The 21648-nt window shown below is 40.1% G+C and overlaps 1 protein-coding gene across 1 annotated transcript in view; it reads left to right on the top strand.

Annotated features, from left to right (window-relative positions):
- Nucleotides 1-21348, top strand: part of plpp4 (phospholipid phosphatase 4) — a 296113-nt gene extending 274765 nt beyond the window's left edge. Inside the window, exons 6-7 of the mRNA XM_073835225.1 lie at nucleotides 9564-9734; nucleotides 20516-21348. Of these exons, the coding sequence (XP_073691326.1) occupies nucleotides 9564-9734; nucleotides 20516-20727 (383 nt within the window). The 3' untranslated portion in view covers nucleotides 20728-21348. The remainder of the gene's footprint in view (nucleotides 1-9563; nucleotides 9735-20515) is intronic.
- The last annotated feature ends 300 nt before the right edge of the window (nucleotides 21349-21648 follow it).

The raw sequence follows: 21648 nt of genomic DNA, 5'->3' as shown, positions 1-21648 counted from the left end.
TGTTACACCGTACTTTTATTTTGACAGGTTGCCGTGAAGTTTCTGTGTCATACAGTATGATATGATGCTAGTTTTCTCAAATGAAACGTTAAAAGTGACACTCACAGCAGTTTGGGAGATTGAGTTTATCTGTTCATGTGAGATGAAAATGCCAAAAATTACCGGGAGCGTCACGTGTGTTTCAGTATGCGTGTAGTAAAAGCTCGTCTCCGCAATGCATACAGCTAGGCAAACGGAACATATCGGATTCATATTAAAACGGTCTTTTTGCATTTCAGGTTTCACATACACTAGTCCATATCGCGATTTGAATTAAGTGACTGACCAACATTTGATTTATGAATCCAAAAAACGACGAATTTACGTGGCATTTCGCTATAGTAGATTCGTTTTTTATGAATGGAGGACGACGCAATCCCATCTGTGTTTTGGCGGAGGAGACTTAAACGCGCGACCATATTCTATAGTCTTCGGTATACATCCGCGTTAAACTATCAAGGTGAAAGTCATCATAGCTTGCGTAGTTTAGACCCAGCTCCCAACCCAAATTTGAGAATAGATTAACGGCGATATTTTTTTTATCGCGCGATAAGAGTTTCACGTTAACGCAGCACGTTAACGCCGATAACGGCCCACCACTAATATATATATATATATATATATTATGATTTTGTAGTTATGGACTCACGCATTTGTACAAACGTAAAAAGGACATTTTATATCTGAGAAACTAATAATAATTGTTTATCGCATTAAACATCCATTCGAGAACACAGTATTACTAATACATATTGTCTAAACATACACTCAGTGTAAACCCTCATATTACATCCTTTTGTTGTAAGATACATTAATAACTAAATAAATAATATGATCTTATAGTCATAAACATAAGCATGCTTTGTGTGTAGTATACAATACAAAGAAACTAGGCCATATTATAACTGTTAAGCTTAAGAGTGGAGGTCTCAGCATAACAACTCTCTAAACGAGAGGAGACCTAGCTACACTCAACACCAGAGGCAGTTAGTGAGGCTCAAGAACAGCCTACACATTAGAACTACCTGAGTGGACCTCTGGAGAGCGGAGGCTTCAGCAAGAGGACTCTCTAAAATGAGAGGAAGCCTAACAGCACTCAATCCTGGTAGGGGAAACTCTTAAGAGTGGAGGTCTCACGGGAGCTGGCTGGTTATGGCCAGAAAGAAATCGCTCATCAAGTCTACTGCGAGCAATTTCCCCTTTTTCACGCCTCCACTGCAGATCTTATCTAAGAGCAGCACGATCCATAACAGACAGCAGCTCATCAAAAGCGGGGTAGGCTGGCTGTGAGAGCTCAGAAATAACCTCTTCACCCTCATCAACCAAATCCTGCTCACCCTGGCTGGAAGCCAGTAGAGCACTTCCTGCTGGATCAGAGGATGCAAGAGACAATACATCCTCTTCCCGCAGCTCACCCTCGTCAGCTCACCCGGACCCGAGCCGCAGGGGTCATATGATGATTTCCCTCGAGAAAAGAGACAAACGAGAGCGGAGTTTCTTTAAAGAGAAACGTTCACAATGAACGCACTCTGTTCCCTCGAGAACAAAGCACGCATGCTCTTCGCCCAAACACATAAAGCATAGGTTGTGCGCGTTATCTGGTGTCAGATATCACTGACACTGATCCGCACACTTCCTAAAACGCTTTACTACAGACATCGTTTTTACCAAATCACACCTAGAAAAAACGACTCTGAAGACAAAGAAGAGGATGACGTCTTACTGGTTACGTCATACGCTGCCGCCTGCCAAAGTCAAGTTCATTGTCGTTTTTTCATTCATGCTTCAGAACCGGTCTTGCTGAAGGCAGTTCCCCAAGCGGCCTCCAGAGGACGCAGCGCGAGTTCCCTTTCGAAAGGGAACTAATGCTATATGTTCTGCCATTGATACAGAAAGAGTGTCTAATCACTTTAGAATCTAACATAATTTAAAATTAGCATTGGATACCAAATCATTCAGTTTCATAACATTATCAGTTTTGCTGATACCTAAAAAATGTTTATGTATGACTTTTCATGTAATTCACAGAAGCCTGTTCATGTCTACAAAATATAAATAATCTGTTTTTGCTCCTTAACTTCTCTTAAAAAAAACGACACCATTGTTGTTATAAAATACATGTATTTTAGTTTAGTGTCACACTGTATATCAAAAACTCTCACAATGCAGGAGTACAGAATCCACAGTAACTTTATTTAACACAAAACCTAGGAGTACACAGGCAGAACAGTATTTCACTAAACTATACGACTAATACAGTGAGGAAAAAATGATTTGATCCCCTGCTGATTTTGTCTGTTTGCCCTCTGACAACGAAATTATCAGTCTATAATTTGAATGGTAGAATTATTTGAAAAGTGACAGAATAACAACAAAAAATCCAGAAAAAACAAAAAGTTATAATTGATTTGCATTTTAATGAGTGAAATACGTATTTGATCTCTTAGCAAAACATGGTTTAGTAAAACCCTTGTTGGCAATCACAAAGGTCAGACATTTCTTGTAGTTGGCCACCAGGTTTGTACACATCCCAGGTGGGATTTTGTCCCACTCCTCTTTGCAGATCCTCTCCAAGTCATTAAGTTTTCGAGGCTGATGTTTGGCAACCCAAACCTTCAGCTCCCTCCGCAGATTTTCTATAGGAAGGTCTGGAGACTGGCTAGGCCACTCCAGGACCTTAATGTGCTGCTTCTTGAGCCACACCTTTGTTGCCTTGGCCTTGTCATGTTGGAATACCCATCCACGACCCATTTTCAATGAGGGAACGAGGTTCTCACCCAATATTTGACAGTACATGGCCTCATCCATCGTCCCTTTGATGTGGTGCAGCTGTTCTGTCCCCTTAGCAGAAAAACACCCCCAAAACATGATGTTTCCACCTTCGTGTTTGACGTGGGGGTGGTGTTCTTGGGGTCATAGGCAGCATTCGTCCTCCTCCAAACACAACGGGTTGAGTTGATGCCAAAGAGCTTGATTTTGGTCTCATCTGACCACAACACTTTCAAACAGTTCTCCTCTGAATCATTCAGATGTTCATTGGCAAACTTCAGACGGGCCTGTACATGCGCTTTCTTGAGCAGGGGGACCTTGCGGGAGCTGCAGGATTTCAGTCCTTCACGGCGTAGTGTGTTGCCAATTGCTGTTTTGGTGGCTATGGTCCCAGCTGCCTTGAGATCATTGACAAGATCCCTTGTATTTCTGGGCTGGTTCCTCACCATTCTCATGATCATTAAAACTCCACAAAGTGAGATCTTGCATGGAGCCCCAGACCGAGGGAGATTGATAGTTATTTAGTGTTTCTTCCATTTGCGAATATTCGCACACACTGTTGTCACCTTCTCACCAAGCTGCTTGGCGATGGTCTTGTAGCCCATTCCAGCCTTGTGTAGGTCTACAATTTTTTCCCTTGGACAGCTCTTTGGTCTTGGCCATGGTGGAGAGTTTGGAATCTGATTGATTGATTGCTTCTGTGGACAAGTGTCTTTTATACAGGTAACAAACTGAGATTATAATCTATCTGTATAAAAGACAGCGGGGAGCCAGAAATCTTGCTTATTGATAGGGGATCAAATACCTATTTCACTTATTAAAATTCAAATCAATTTATAACTTTTTTAAAAGTTTTTTTTTTTTCTGGATTTGTTTGTTGTTATTCTGTCTCTCACTGTTATAGTAAACCTACCATTAAAATTATAGACTGATCATTTCTTTGTCAGTGGGCAAACTTACAAAATCAGCAGGGGATCCATTTTTTTTTTCCTCACTGTACCAGAACCTAGTGAGAACTAGTACCAGAACTAAATGAGAAAACACACATGGGGGTATTCCAGAAAGCAAGGTTAACCTCCTAGGCGAAAAAAGTGCACTTCCACAATGTACTTAAAGTGCTCTATTTTCACGCACTAATTTTGTACTTAATATACTACAAATGATTCTTTAGTACTTTATAAGATAATCTTAAAAATATATAAGTGTACTCAAATGTGCTATTTTGGGACACCATGGATATGAACTAAAATGTGTTTTAACTTACTATCTCTGTATTTAAAAAAAAACTGTATTTAGTTACCACTCGTAGTACACTTGAACCCACTAATGTATGAAAGATGTAAATGCATTATTAATACATTAATACATTATGGAAGTGCGAGTCACTATGGAAACGGAAGCTTAACAAAACACACACAATACACAATACAAATGTTCAATGGCCATCTTGGTGCATACCGCCACTTAAATGGTGGTTGTGGAATCATTTTTCCATCTTATTCAGAATAAGAATTATATTTTTTGTTTCATGCTAATTATATAAGACATATTAAATATGTATTTGTATTATAGAAATAAATTATAGAAAATGCATATCCATGATGATAATAAAAATATAAGAAATATATTAGTCCTCTGATTGTTACGATGGGACAGATGCGTGAAGCAGGCGGATCCATATGCAAGCTATTATTATAATTCACAACCAAAGACATGGTTAAGGGTAGGGCAGGGTCGACATCACCAATCACACTTTAGCAACACAAGAGTAATCCGTTAGACAGGCGAGGGTCAGTTAGCAGCGAACATAATCCAAAGGGACAAGGCAACGGGTCATCCAATAGTCAGTCCAAAGGTCAACGAGGAGAAACAAGTCCGAATGGGCAATACAAAGAGTAATCCAAAACCAGGCAAGGAATCAAGACACAAAATACTAGGACAGCTAACACTGAAAGAGCGCTAAACGCAAACAATACTCGGCAATCTGAAGGAGGAAGTGCCTTGTATTTACAAAAAGTACAAAAAGTATTTTTCAGCTAAATAGGATGTCAGAAATAGTTTCATGCAAATTTAAAAAATATTTTCTAATACATTTTTTTTCTGTGAGAGAGAATATATCTGTCCACTACAGTGGGTGTCCTGCACCAAAGGAAATTCTGCCTATGGGCCTATATATAGATTCTGCCTTATTTTGTATTGTATTTGTATATTTCAGATATAATATACACTTAAATGGTTTTATTGAACAGAAATATGTAATAGTCTTTAGATTTGATCATTTATTTCAATGCTTACAGTCTATATTTACTCATTAGGTCTTATAAAAGTATAAGCATGTATACATGTATATTCTATGAGTGCAGACATGTGTGTGCATGATTTCGTTCGAGTGTGTGAGGGGAATGTATGTGTGCTTGTGTATGTTTGTATTTGTGCTTACATGTGTATAAATAGCAAACCAACCATTTGCTATATATTTTAATATAATAAATTGTGTTACAATGGAACCACTTCAAGTATATTTAGTGCAATTTAATTGTATTTCTTTACAATTCATTTAAAATATGCTTTTAATACTTTACTACTATTTAAATGTGCTTCAATAATATTTCAATAGCATTTCAGCTCATTAGAGATGCATTAGCATTACACTACTAGTTTATAATAAAGCATTTTATTTTAAAATATTCAAAATTGTATAAAAGGTGCAAAAATCATTAAATATAAATATAAATGTCTTTTTGATGTTGTGTTCATTACAAAATAACTTTTTAGAGTACATTAAAAACAGTACAGCTGTCATCACCATACAGCGCTCTGAGTTATATTAATGTAAGTTTAGAAAAAGTACAACAACACCACTTACAGCGAGCAGAGTTCAATCACAAGGTCAGTGATATTGTTATTTAAAACAATAAAGCTGTGTGTATTACAGGGTAATTTGTATATGTTGATAATTGTGGTTTATTTTAATCTAGGGTATTTGACACTACTGTGGTCTTGCTAACATGCACTCTTCACCACCATTTCAGGGATTTAAGGAAATTAGAAGTTGTCCAAAATGGCGTATGCCAGGAAGACTATGACAAGTGCCCTGCAGCTTCACCAAAAAACAAAAACAACTAAATAGATTTTGACATAAATGACCCAAAGGAAGCACAGAAATTGTCTGTGAAAATGAACATTTTCCTTCCAAGACTGACCGAATCATCCTCTGTTAGACCTGATTCCAAAATCTCCACAGTGGTGATGACATTAAAACAAACTTACTGCTCTCCTCTTTGCTCATCTCTGCACTCTTGTTTTCAGTCTGTCCTCTATAGCTTCTGATTTGAAAAACTAATTTTAATTAACATTTCACAATAAAAAAATAAATAAAAACAGGCAGGCAAATAATGATTAATTAATGATTTGTGTTCTTTTTAAGAATGACAGTACGCTGAGTACTATGTACCTAGTGGGTAATATGGTGGGGAAAAAAACAGTTTTACAGTTTCATCTTTGTACCCATCTGTAATTAAAAGATATATTAGAAGATTCACAAAGAGGCAACAAGGTGTCACAGTTCTGTCTGTCTTGTCATTGGTTTTTCCCATTTGTCTTCCCCCCGTTGATCTGTCATTTGGTTTAGCCCTTTGTCTGTCTTTAAAAGTCTGTCTTTGATTTCAGTTCCCTGTCGGTCCTTTTGTTGAATAGATGTGTGTGAATGTTCCTGCCTTGTTCCTGCCTTGTTCCACTTGGAGATTTATATTAAATATATTGTATTTTGTATATATCGTCTATCGTCTCGTCTAATCCTGCACGCACCCCTGACATAAGGACCGACCTACAACAGTTTACCCGGCACCTCTCCCTGCGTTTATTTTCCGTTTTTTGTATCAGTGTTTTATTTTTTTTCCCTCATGGATGACCCCAACGTCTTCATCATCCTCCTGAAGCAGGGGAACCGCTCTCTCGAGGACCACATCAGAGACTTTCTGTTCCTCGTGCCATCAACACACTACCCGGACAGCTGCTTGTGCACGTTCTTCCGCAATGGATTAAATGATAACATCAAGACGCAGCTGTCTGGGGAGGGTCCTCGAGAGAGCCTTGCCGGATTTATCGAGTGGGTGCTGGCGTCCAGTGGATCTTCCTGGACTGTCGGCTTCGTCGAGGAGGACGTCAGCCCCACTCACGACCCAGAGAGCAGCCAATCATCGCCCCGACATGCAGAGCGGGAACCCGAGCGCACCGCGGATGAGGGACTAGAGCCGCGAGCGACAGAGCCAGAGCCCTCTCCGGCTGACCAGGTGCGTGAGACGGATTCTACATCTGTGACGGTGGATTGCGACGTGGAGCAAGTGAGGGAAATGGAGAGCCCTGCCCACTGCAACTCCGCTGGGGGTGAGATGGAACACTCTGGGGATCTGATCGACTTCTTTTCCGAAGTCGAGGATACAATATCATATGACTTAATAGACTTTTTCTCTGAGCCACTGACCTGCATAGACTTCCCTCCCACCCGCCCTCGTCTGTCTGAATCTGCCTGGTCCCCGCTGGTTCCGCCCAGCTGTCCTGAGTCCCCGCTGGTTCCGCCCAGCCGTCCTGAGTCCCCGCTGGTTCCGCCCAGCCGTCCTGAGTCCCCGCTGGTTCCGCCCAGTCGCCCAAAGTCTCCCAGGTCATCAGTCAGTCCCCTTGCTCACCCTCAGCCCACCATCTCTGCAGTGGGCTCGCCGCAGGGATGCCAGCTCACATCGGTGGCACGGCTGGAGGATCCCTCAGCTCCGCCTCCAGCCTCCAAGCCCAGATCTCCACCTCGGCCCTCCGACCCTGCGGCTCCACCACGGCTCTCGACGCCCTCCTCTCCACCGTCGCCCGTCGGCCCACCAGCTCCACCGGGCTCCATCGTCCTTCCGGCTCCGCCTTGGTCAGTCGTCGACCATCCGCCGCCTCGGGACTCCACTCCTCTGGCTTCGCCTCGTCCCTCTGTCCCTCCGGCTCTGTCAGGCTCCTCCTTCCCGTCAGCGTCGCCTTCGTCCTCTGTCGCTCCGGCTCCGCCGCGGACCTCCGGATCTCCGCCTCCGCCTCGGCCGCCAGAGCCTCCTGTTCCACCTTGGCCCTCCGGTTCCGCGGTGTCGCCCTGGTCCGTCGGCTCTCCACCTCCACCTCGGGTTCCTCTGCCAGCTGCTCTGCCTCTGTCGGTCGGACCCCTGGAGTCGACGGTCCTCCCTCCACCATGGCTCCTCCCTCCGTCGGCTCCTCCATGGGCTGTCATCCTGGCTGCGATCTGGGTCCTGCTTTCCTGCTTCAGGTCCCTCCTGTGTTCTCCCTGGCTCCTCCCACCGTCGTCGCCCACTTGGACTGTCTTTTGTGTCACCTGGACTTTTGTTCTGGTCCTCCTCCGGGGGTTGCGTCCTCCGCCGGAGCCCCCTCCCTCATTGACTCTGGTTTCCTGGTTTTCCGCCCCTCTCGTTTTTTCATTTTTTCCACGGCGCGAGGACGCGCCTTTCCGGAGGGGGGCGTAATGTCACAGTTCTGTCTGTCTTGTCATTGGTTTTTCCCATTTGTCTTCCCCCGTTGATCTGTCATTTGGTTTAGCCCTTTGTCTGTCTTTAAAAGTCTGTCTTTGATTTCAGTTCCCTGTCGGTCCTTTTGTTGAATAGATGTGTGTGAATGTTCCTGCCTTGTTCCTGCCTTGTTCCTGCCTTGTTCCACTTGGAGATTTATATTAAATATATTGTATTTTGTATATATCGTCTATCGTCTCGTCTAATCCTGCACGCACCCCTGACACAAGGTTGTCAAGCTTGAACAAAAATAAACACCAATCAACACTAAAGCTGTGCATGTTATAATGACTTTTTTCTTCTGCAGGCAGTAGCCTTCATCTGTTAGTGTCTGCTTCGACTTTGAATTGAAAAGCTTGGCTCTAATTAGTTAATTAGATGTAGCCTCACTGGGGGAAAAAAGAGAACACTTTGTGCTAAAAATACGACTGGAACTGACAAGTAACTGTTAACAGAAATTAAATAACATACTATACGTAATGTTTTATACTTAACTTGCATATATTAAAAAAAAAAAAAAAAAAATCCATATGAATCGAGTGGTTTTCTCCAAGTCCTCTAAAGAGATCACTCTATAATTTAAAGTTTACATTTAGACTTCTATTCACATTCATCAAGACACATACACATGTGTCAGGGTTTTGGACGTTTTCCATGTTTTTCCCCCTACCTTCGTTCCTGTTTTCCCATATATGGTTATGTTTCCTGTTCTCGTTTAGTTTGATTCCGTTCACCTGCCCTTGTAATTATCTTGTGCATATTAGTTCATTCCTGTTCAGTTTCCTTGCCTGGTCTACATTGTTACTAAGTTATGTACGTGTGTTTACCTGCTCCTGTGTATTTTTTGTTGAGTTCCTTTTATAAAAAGACAGTTTAAGTTATTCCAGCATCTCCTGTGTCCTCCTACAACATATCGTGACATATTACAATATTTGATTGCAGAGCTTGGTATTTTGCAAATATGAGCACACTTTAAGACACTGTTGAGATCTTATTTCAAAATGTTTAAGGAAACACATCATAGATTACTGTTGTTTATTGTTTACTGTTGATTATATTAGAAGGATGAACCAGCATCTGTCTAGGAGACAGATAAGAGGTCTCTTTGGTTATATGCTGTTTCCTACTTTATATGGTTTCTTAGAGGGCTTTGCATCTACTTTTAATATTTAATATTATTTCTGTTTCTTTAACCTTTTGTTACAGTTGCTTTCTCTGGTCTGGGCTTTACCTCATTCTACTTAGCGGGCAAGTTGCAGTGCTTCACAGCTGCCGGACGCGGGCGCAGCTGGCGTCTCTGTGCCATGATCCTGCCACTCTACAGTGCCATGATGATTGCCCTGTCCCGCACCTGCGACTACAAGCATCACTGGCAAGGTCAGAGGTTTGCAGCAGTGTTCCACAAAAGCAAAAGTGTCATCATCTGGCAGTCAGAGACAGAAATATCTGGATTTCTGCATTAATTTCGATGGTCATATAAGTCACAAATGAAGACAAATTAATCTGATTAAACACGAGATGTGATCATTGAGATGAAGTCTGGAAATTGTTATTGTGGGCACTTTCAAAATAACATAAATAATTATAGAAACTTTATTACAAATAGTTTAAATTTTCAGAATTTTTTTTTTAGAATGGTATTATTTTATTTATTTATTCTTTCATTATTTTTTTCATCTACATGAGTTACATTAAGTAGTAGCTAAAGTGACTGAACAAATGAAAATGCACTCTCTAACAATAGGTGGCGGTTAGAGAAAGGCAGAAATAATGCAGTTACCCCTAATGCAGTAAAGCTGCAGTCTGTAAGTTTTGCTTCTTCCTTGAGTGGGTAGTGCATCGGCACAGCACGGATAAATATAATGTTTTGAGGAGTATGTGTGGCAGTCAGTCACCGCACTGGTGTGGATACTGTACTTAGGCATCACAGATTCTAGCCTACGACCCAAATAAGAATGTTCACCATATATTGTCATCTGAACAAGTAATAAGTCTGCCACGTTAGTTCTGACCAACTAAGGAAAAAAAGCATTATAATAAATCGCAATGGTGACTAATTTTATGGATTTCAATCCGTCATCAAAATGGTACATTTAATTATTCCAGCTGCTGTGAGAAAAGACTATAAACGATCTGTACGTAATGACGCAGCAGCATGCTTGAATTTCCTGTGGAAACCTGCCTGTACCAATCAAATTAGAAAACATTATTATAAGCTAACCTATATGAATCAGGCTAAAGTAAGGCAATAGTTTTGACCACTGGCTAGTTATGTACTTGCTCAAATATTGATTTTGGATCATTTTTGTTAAACAACTTGGCACAAGCTGATGGTTCATGTTGCATACGCAGCCAATTAGCTTCCTGCTTTACATTTAAATGGCTGGTTAGCATTCATTACCTTTCAGAGTTTCTCTGAAACCCTCCAGCTTTCCCCAGGTCCACCTGTATAGATCTGCTTTGGGTTATTATATATGCTATTTGTGCAGCAGCAGCAGGGCTCGACAATAATGAGTACCCGAGAGCCCGGGGCCAGCGTAAAAGACTCTCGGGACAGTTGACAAATTTCGGGCAACTGCTACGTCGTCATGAAAGTTTATCATTTGTACCTGTTTTTAAGCCTTATTTAAAAATATGAAACTATTTCAAAGCATTCGAGCAAGGAGCGAAAGACAACTCCATTCAGTACTCACATGCTGTGTTCTGTGTGTACAGTGCAATCACAGAGAGACGCAACTGTGACAAACAAATACATACAAAACTATGTCAAAATACCCGTCTTGACAAGTAACTTGATAGCTTTAATGGTGCAAATGCACCAATCCACCAGACATATTTCAACTGATCTCTGTTCTGGGCTCTGTTGCACACAAGATTGCATGCAATCATTTTTTTTAAATGTCATGTGTGTGGAAATATTGTGAACTCTATAAAAATCTGTTAACAGAGGCCAGAGACACTGAAGATGAATGCAAAGAGGGAAAAATACTGTAGCCAGCAGAGCAAGATCACGGTTCACAAAGCACGAAATATTGAAAAAATTATTCTAAATATTTAAAAGGGGGTTTATGTGAATATATCTCTGAGGGGAACTGATTGTTTTAATAACATTTTTACAAAGCATTTTCTTTTTTTATTTGCCTCTGTATAATGCATTTAAAGTGTTCATAAGCAAGGCGCTGCTTTGTTTACAGCTTTAACCAAGGAAACTCTGTATAACTGTTATGTAAGCGCCACCTGCTGGCAGAGACTGAATTTGCATTCTTTCAGTCCATGCTTTTTTCCCTAAAGCATCATTTCATTTGTAATGAAATAATAATAATAATAATTATAATTATAATAATAATAATAATATATTTTTAACAATAATGTTTGAACTTTATATTTGTTAAGCTAGGAGTTTTTGCCGCTGTATTGAAATTGGAATCGAGAATTGTACAATTTAATTGGTATGTAAAATGTTGGTGTTATATAAGCTTTTTTTTTAAAATAAAAGATAACATGGGTCAAAAAAAATGATAACAGCAACTATTTTATTATTATTATTATTATTTGTTGTTGTTGTTGTTGTTGTAGGGCCAGTGAAAATTTTGACAGGGCAAGTAAAAATTTGAACAAAAAAAGAAAAAATTCTTAGCGTTGAGCCCTGAGCAGTATGTCTTATATACTCACATGCCGCAATAACCAACAGCACCAGCAATTAAGCAGCATAGCAGATCTATTCTGCCAATACCAAATACATTAACACTGTCATAAGCATTAGCATGCTAAAATCTTCAGAGAGCTGTCGTGGTAGAAATCTGTTATTTGGGTGTTATTAGTTTAGTCAGATTGTGTTTATCTATAATTGTGAGTTAAAGATCAGCACACATTTTATGAGTAATCAGTAATATCCAACATGTTAACATCAAACTACTGAAATCAGTTGTCAAGTTAAAGCTACTGTATATTTGTGGCCTGTGAAGTTGCAATTTATGCAGGCAGCAGACAGCAAGGAGCTCCTATTAGAACAAAGCTATTCTAAAATGCCCTTGTACTAATTTTATTATATCTATTATTTTATTATATACTTTAAGACCTGTAGAGCATAATACTGAGAATGCATGATTTGCTGGAGTTACTACTTCTTTGTGATAGAGATAAAGCATCAGTAATTGTTTGCCAGCTTTAACATCAGCTTTACAGCTCACTGACCTGATTCCTTTTTCCCCCCTGCAAAGTTATCAATCATGTCTGTGTATCATCCAGAATCACCCTGGTGCACAGCCATATTGTCACCATCAATAACAGCCTCAGACAGTATCTGAATTCACATGATCCATCCAACGAAATATCTGAATCTCCAAAGGAGGCATGACATTATATGATGGAAACGGTGTATAACCAACAAGAATACAACATGGCCAATTGATTTTCAGAATTTTTATTTTTATTTTTTCTCTCCGGTAATTTGGTTTAATGCTATATTCTGTGCAGTAACTTTCAAAGACATTATAGATGTATCCCCAATATTCAGAGTAGCGGTCAGTCAGTATAGGCTTGTCAATGACCACTTGTTCAAGTTTTACCCTTGGTCCCCACAATCTTGAATATTTGCTGACGTCTCAGTTACATATTATAACCCTTATTCCCTGAAGGAGGGAACAGAGATGCTGTGTCGAAGTTCCGATACAAGGGGTTGCATTTGGGAGCCCAGACACCTTGGACATCTTTGAGAAAAGGCCAATGAAATTAGTAAGCAAAATTTGCATAGCTGGCCCACCCCAGACATCCAGGTATAAATATAAATAGCATGGCATTTGCTCACTCATTTTGTTCTGAAAAGTAAGAAGCACCAATTCCCTCAGAAGCAGTTCAAAGTTGTAGCATAAGGGACACAATGTCTTGGTTTCTCAGGCAACAAGTGTTACCATACATAACCAAGACGTTCCCTTTCAGTCTGTCATTTTGACGTTCCGACAATGGGGATTTTTTTACTAAATGCCCCAGCTGCTGAACTGCATTACGAGTCCATCTAGGGCAGATACTGACAAGCCCACCAAATGCACAGAAACAAGTGACAGACTGACTGTCTGTCTAGGGCAGCATTTCCCAACTCCAGTCCTTGTGCACACCCCTTGCATATTTTGTGTGTATCTCTTCATCAAGTACAATGTTTGTTCTATTCGACCGTAAGTGCCCTGCAAAGTGGACATCACCGGATGATTTCATCTGCCATGATTTCAGTTCAAAACTAGTGTATATGTTCATTTAAAGGGCCTTGAAGTGTGCGAGATGTGAATTTAAATTGTATTATTTACAGAGGTAAATGACGTCACACTTCAAACTTCTTTCAATTCATAAATTAATGTTCCGAAGTAAAGTAAACTTAAATGGATTTCCCCTGCTCAGGGAGTAGGAAGCAATAAACACTGTGTAGGGATCAAATCAAGAAAGACATGCAAAAAATGCAGAGCGGGGGGCACGAGGACTGGAGTTGGGAAATGCTGGTGTCAAACTCAGTTCCTTTAGGGCCACAGCTCAGCAAAGTTTAGATTCAACCCTAATTAAATGCACCTGATTCAGCTAATCGAGTCCTTCAGGCTTATTTGAAAACTACATGGTTTGTTGGAGTAAGGGAGTGCTTGAGTGATGGGTATTCAGGGTTCAGGGTTCATAAGAAGGAACTGAACTGTACTCAGTAAGCAGACATCATCATCTCAGAGAGGGGAAGGCCATAAATGCAAGCTCTACACCCTACCGGCTGTCTGAGTTCAAGAGCTGGATAAAACTGGTTCCATTTTCAGGTTGTAGAATCTGGCTATTAGATTAATATATTAGATGTAGCCCAAACTGCAGCTCTACAAATGTTGACTAGTGAGGACCATTCGTTAAAGTTGACGAAGCAGCAACACCCCTTGTCAAGTGCTGACTTATCCCCACAGTTCAGCCCCTGCAGGGGGATAGTTTGCAGGGTTACCACCTGATAAAAAGGAGTGGTGGGTACCATCCAGGCCAAAAAGTGGATGAGGCACAGCCTTGGAGATTATAAACTCTGGGCACCTGTTAGGAATCTGAAAACCAGATTGTGCTTCCCTACTGATCTGCCATCTACAGTGTCGTGTTTTGCTGCAAAAGTAGCCACATACACTTTGAGTGTAGAAGAAGACAGACGACTGTCCAGGCCCCCTTGATATGATAGCACAGATCCAATGACACATCTCTCAAGCCTGCGTAATGATATTCATCACTATGGGTGAAAAATCTCTGAGTTTCTCCTGGTCGTGTCCACGGACCAGACATGGAGGTTTCAGAGATCTGGATGCAGGTACCAAATTGTGCTATTCCCCTGAGAAAAAAGATTCCTCCACGATCCCTGTATCACTACGCGATTTAGGCTACCCAGACTCTCTGCTAGCTCCACAGTAAGAGATGGTGGGTGAGATGTGTGCCTCGGCACCATGCCCATCTCAAAACTCAGCTATGAAGCCAGTGCTGAAGCGGCTCTTATGCATCAGTCCCAATGGTGTAAGCACAGCTGAGGATTCCATATGCCCTCTGAAAGTATTTGAGGGACTACTGTTTTGTACTTGAACATTCTCAAGCAGTTTAGCACTGACCGAGCACGATCCTCTGAGAGGCGTGCTGCACAGGGAAGAGTTTGCTTTTCTCTCAGTTGAGCCAAAGTCCCAGTCGGGCTAGGTGGTCAAGGATCAAGTTCCTGTGTGCACAAACCAACTCTCATGAGTGACCTAAAATAAGGCAGTCATTGAGATTAATGAATGCAGGAACCGGAGTTCGCAGACATGCATCATGCTGACTCAGTGACTGACTCGGTTACATCAGAATATGAGGAGGCAGAGAATCTGCATCCAACCAGGCTCTGATGCACAATCTTAATGCCTGGGTGTTGCACATTAGAGGGCCAAAAATGCCGGGTGCTGAGTGTGACTCAGGAAAGGAGGGAAAATAGCTAGTAGGCCCAAATAGGATCCACCTCCCGTCCCCAGGTGAAAGTGGAGCTAGGCTGGTCAGCTAGTGCCTCCCTCCCCGTTCTGATAACCATGTCCTCACAAGAAGGCCATTCACAAAAGCTGCTTCAGTATGGGTGCACCCCAAACAATGAGCATAGCAATCATACCTATCAGAGGGTGAGATGTACAAACCGCAACCAGAAGGACAAGGATCATGTGAAAAAGTTAGGACACCCTAGTGAATTCCATGGTTTTCTGTATCAGGACATCAAAACAATATCTGGTCCTTGCCATGTCTTAAAATTTGGCAAATAAAACCTCAGATAAACAACACATAATATTTAACAAAAACAAACAAAAATAAAGCCAAAATGGAAAAGCCATGTGTGACAAAGTTAGGACACCCTTACTGTTAACATAGGTATTAAGAGGGTCAGTAGCAGTCAGGCACTGCTAATCAAATGCCTCTGATTAACTTGATCATCAGTTTTGGCAGTTTGCTGGTCTGGAGCCTCCAGGCATGTGCCAACAAGAAAAGATATCAGCAATGATCTTAGAGAAGCAATTGTTGCTGCCATCAATTTGGGAAGTAATCGGGAGTAATACGCCCATTTCCAAACAATTTGAAGTCCATGGAGGACATTCAAAACAGACACCAATCCTCCCAGGAGTGGACCTCCCAGCAAATTTACCCCAAGATCAGACCGTGTAGGGCTCAGATAAATGGCAGAAAACCCAAGAACTTCTATGGGCTTCAGTTAACATGTTAAATGATAAAGTTTGTAACAATATAATTAGAAACATATGGGACAAGTATGGCATGTTTGGAAGGGTTGTTAAAAGAAAGCCTCTTCTATCTAAAAAAAGCATGGCAGCACGGTTTAGGTTTGCAAAGTTGTATCTAAACAAACCATAAAACTTCTAGAACAATGTCCATTAAACAAATGAGACCAAAGTGGAGATGTTTGTAACACACAGTGCCAAGTTTGGTGAAAACCTAAAAAGCATATCAGCACAAACGCCTCATACCAAAAGTCAAGCATGCTGGTGGAGGGCTGATGATTTTGGGCTTGTTTTGTAGCCACAGGACGTGGACACCTCACAGTAAATCAACCATGAACATGAGGACATCAGTCCAGCAGCTAAAGCTGGGTCAAGCAAGGATCAGAATCAAAATGAGCTTTATTGCCAGGTATGTTTACACATACAATAATTTTTTTTTAATGCCAGAAGCTCCACAGTGCAACAGAATGACAGTGACAAGACAAGACAAGACACAGATAATAAAAAGAATAATATACGAAATAGACAATGTACAAAATAGCAAAAACACAATATACGAAATAGACAATTTACTATGTACGGGTATGTTATGTGCAAATTAATGAAAAGTGCTTCCAGATTGGGACAGCACATATTCTTTAACACTGTTACGTCTGTACACTACCTTTCATTGACGTAGAAGCATGTCCCGCCGCCACACAATTTCCTTGATTCTGTGTCGTGGTCAGCTCTAAACAACTGGAAGCCTGGCAAATGTAGTTTGCTGTCTGGGATGGCATCACTCAACCAGGTTTTTGTGAAACACAGAGCAGCAGAGTTTAAAAAAACCTTTATTTATCCCAGAGAGCAGAAGGAATTTGTCCGTTTTGTTAAGGTAGAGAGCGGAGATTCGCCAGATGGATGCTAGGCAATGACATTCGAAATCCACGCTGATAAAGCTTCATGAGCATGCTGGCTCGCTTCCCCTGTTTGCGCATCCTGAAGTATCTCAACAGCACTGCTGCACTGCCAACTACAATGTTATATTCGAATATTCAGCCGTTCACCCATGGTTAAACTGGAAAAACTAACAAAAACACTAAAACGACTATAGAGCCAAGCCCCGTGGCTGCCATGTGTGGCGCCATCTTGATCTTGATGGCCAATGATCCAAAACAATCCAGCAAATCTGCAAGACGGCTGAAAAGAAAAGAATCAAGGGGTTGCAATAGCCCAGTCAAAGTCCAGACCTCATTCTGACTGAAATGCTGTGGCAAGAGCTGTGCATAAACAAATGCCCACAAACCTCAATAAACTGGAGCAATGCTGTAAAGAAGAGTAGGCCAAAAGTTCTCCAGAACGATGTGGGATCTGATCAAGTTTTACAGAAAATGATTACTTCAAGTTTTTGCTGCTAAAAGTGGATCTACATGCAATTGAATCATAGGGTGTCTTAACTTTGTCACACATGGCATTTCTATTTTGACTTAATTTGTGTTAATTAAATAATAACACAGTGTGATATGTCATGTGATTACGTTCATTGTTTTATTTTTCAAATTTTAAGTCCTCCCAAGTACTGTCAGGATTTATAGTCTGTTTTCTGTGTTTCCTAGTGTTTTTTTCCCCCTATAGTTCTATTGTTTTGGTTTATTCTTTTGTCTCCCCCTTTTGTTCAGTTTGCTTTGGTTTTTCCTTTTGCCCTTATTTGTACTTCCCCTTCGTTTCCTTGATTGTGTACACATGTCTTGTTTAGTGGCCACTCCCCTTTACTTCCCTTTAAATAGTCCTTTGTTTCCAGTTTTAGTTTGTCTTGTCTTAATGTTTCTTCGTGTTGTTTATTTTCCTGGATTTTAGTTCCTTTTTTATTTAATAAATAAGTGCTATTTTGTTATCCCTGGCTCTTTTCATTTTCCTTTGGCTCCATATTTCCCACGGCTTTACAGAAGACAAGACCATTACTGTCACGTTGAATAAGGACGAGGTCTGGGTCCAAATGCAGGTAAGTATTTTTTAATGATAATAACAAAATAAACAAACAAAAAGGCCAACACGGCACAACTAAACATAAACTGAAACACTAAATAAACAAAATCAAGAACTCAATCAAAGGCCAAGGATCTCAGAACACAGAATACAAAACAGGACTAAAGACAATGCAGACATAAAGCAGGAGTGAGAAGTGAGAGTTCTTATAGTCCAGATAGTGAACAGATGTGGGTGATCAGTGCTAATGACAAAGACAGGTGAATACAATCAGGAAGTGCAGTGCAGGAACAGCGACCTCGGGAGGCTGAGGGAAGACCCACAGCCCCGATCATGACACATTACTGGATATGAATCGGGCTGAGGCAGAGCTATGGAGACTGCGGCAGGACGGTCGGGAGTTCCCATTGGGTGGGCTGGCCCGATGCTTCTCTTGGCACTGTATTTCTTTTAGGACTGGATGATGAGACGATACGCTGCGATCTTCTTGCGTGTAACCCCCTGATCTGCCATGGCTCCTGGATTTTTGTTCCTTTTTTATTTAATAAATATATAAAAAGTGTTATTTTGTTATCCCTGGCTTTTTTCGTTTTCCTTTGGCTCCTTATTTCCCATGGCGTTACAAGGACCAGATAATTTTTTTTTAATGTTCTGATATAGAAAACCATGAAATTCAATAGGGCGTCCTAATTTTTTCACTTGACTGTAAACCAGGTGTCTTATTATTCAAGTAGCCAGCTATAAACCTATCAAACTGTTATCTAATTTGTTCAGCAATATTCCATTTCAGAGATCCTCAAATCTTCTCCTGGGGTGATCTAAAAGGGAAAACTGACTGTAGCAGAAGACACTTTATGCTAATTGTGTATGTTTTGATCCTTTCACAGCATCATGTTGTTCCAAACCCATATGAAATGTAGGTCACCACATGTACTGACAATCTTAAATCTGATTCACACTCAAACTGTATAAATGTGGTGCTTTAAATCGTCAGTGGTTTTTGAGTATCTCATCAAATAAGGCGAGACACTGTTCCTCACACAAAGTTATTACTGTATATGTCTTTAGAATACCTAAAATATATGTACAAATTATATAAAGTCATCTTTGGAGCTCCACAGCATTGTACACATTCTATTTTATTGTGGACAAAAGCAGCATGAAAACTGTGAGTGTGAGCAATGCATCTCTTTTTGTGTTCTACAGAAGAATGAACATAATTTTTATGTCTGGATAAAATCTTCCTCTGTTTTTTGCCAGCATTTTCAGAGACACTAGTTTGACCATGTATGGAATTTTGAAGTTTTTTTTTTATTTTGAAGTTACTGTTAAAGTTACTATTTGCATCATTATTTATTTTTCTCCTTGTGGATTTCTGACTTTAAACTACAGAGAGAATAAAAAAGTAAAATCCTTCAAAATGAATGACAGTAGAAATTGGAGTTTTCCAGCATGTAAGCGGCTGGCCCTGTTAATTACCTCCAGAAAATTGTGCATGTCCTAGATTTAATGTTGCTTAACAATAAATAAGCATATTGCCACTTAATTAGGTTAAATATACATATTTATTTATTTACTTGTCACTTGTAGGACACCTCATATCAGACAAACATCTGCAAACATACTTATTGGTGTGACTTTATATGGACCTGTCCCTTGAGGCCTGTTGGGTAGTAGAACAGAACTAATTTGAACAATAGTGGCATGGACCATTAAACTTGATGGGTCCAATCTGGTCCAAGTAAATACAAGCTGTAGACTCTAGCATTCTGCTTGCCCTGTAGCATTCTGATCTAATGAGTATGGGTTTGTTCCAGTGGCAATTTATCAGTCTATCATCAAATTATGTTTCAGTCATTTGATTTTGTTTTAGTCCTCACTTTTTGGGAATGAAATTGCTTTGTGGTTTGATTAAACAGCTCTTTTAACAGTCCCCACAATGGTGGTGCTTAAATACTTCCTCTCAGGGTGAATTGTATTTGCTGAAGAATCCTATGTCAGCAGCATCTTCTTTGGGCACTTAAAGACCCATTTCAGTAGAGCCACAATTAAATATAGCATAACCCCAGGGTAACCTTTTTTATTCTATCCGTTTTCTTTTTATTTATTATATAATTAAAAAAAACCTTGCTATGTGTACTACGTTAGGCTAAATGAGACTTGTCATAACACTTGCATGTTATTGCTCTTTTAGTGATTTTGATTGCTTCCATTGTCCTCTTTTGTAATGTCTATATGTAAATGTAAATGATGCAAATGTTCATGAAAGCTTTGTTTGCTGTAAAATACAATCCATCCTCTTTGTAGTTTAATTCAATTATTCATGGTAATAAAAACAATAACAGAATGAAAACAGTATTATATTAAAAACAGAGCTATATGGATGAATGGATTGATGGGCGAAAGTCCTGCTTGCAAATGTGTCTTACTTAGTGAACCTTGATTTGTTCCTCACAGATGCTTTTGTTGGGGGATTGATTGGCCTCTTCTTCGCTTACATCTGTTATCGGCAGCACTACCCACCCATCCTGGACATAGACTGCCACCTGCCATACGCAAGTCTGGCTGTAGCGACTGTCCACAACATGCCAACCTCCCAGGATCAACCTCTGCCCACTGATAATGCCACCAGCCTGCCTCTAGAGGGCATGACTGAGGGACCGGTATGACTAATGGAGACCCCCCCAAGGATCACACCCTTCTGACCCCCTACCACACCAATGTGGTATAAACCACACTTGACTGACACTTCAACATTCCAAAAAAATTGGACAGACACATTTCATTTTTTCTCTTTCAGTCATTAAGCAGAGTTACAACTGCTGCTTTCTGGTGAGTTATACTTTATTTGATTACTGAATATCAGTATTGGCAAGTTGAACCTGGATAATATGTATACAATTTGTTACCGCAAGAATCTCTCTTTAACGAAAAGTACCATGGCAAGAAATAGTGAAAATCATGGAACACACAAGTCATAATTATTCAGTGCCACGTTTTTGTAAGGGCTTCCTATTACCAAAATAGCAGTAAGAGAATTTGATCTCAAACTGTAATTCTGATTTTAAGAGGTTTCATTCATCTGTAATCTTGGAAAGGAATCCCACATTAATTCATTATTTGTTTCCCTTATAATGTTTTGTGTTGATTCAGTAGCAGGTGTGCATGCATGTTAACAGCTAGTGTGGAATTTTGCTATGTACCGTCGCTTTATCACGTACCAGGAACAGAGGAATTAGAATGGCAGAACACACTTACTAGCAAAAGTAAATAAATAAATAAAATAACAAGGTTTTTTTTAATAAATCATGGGTTTTGGACACTGAAAGTTTTTGAATGAATCTATTATGATTATGAAGTGTCCATCTATCAAATTTAACATGTTATTCCCATTTAATACCATAATTGTACCATGGTACTGCCACAGTACTTTTTTTTTTCAAAGGGGAGGCAAAAGATCTAATGTCTGTATTATAGGATACATAATATACTATAGTCTTTCCTCAAAATATCTGACCTGAAACCTCTATCTTATTTTACATTATAAATCTTTCATATAAATCATAAATTATGTATATATATATATATAT

The sequence above is a fragment of the Garra rufa genome, chromosome 2 (genome assembly GCF_049309525.1).
Source record: "Garra rufa chromosome 2, GarRuf1.0, whole genome shotgun sequence".
NCBI lineage: Eukaryota > Metazoa > Chordata > Actinopteri > Cypriniformes > Cyprinidae > Garra > Garra rufa.
Note: the sequence above shows the minus strand (reverse complement) of the source record. Positions and strands in the feature narration are given on the sequence as shown.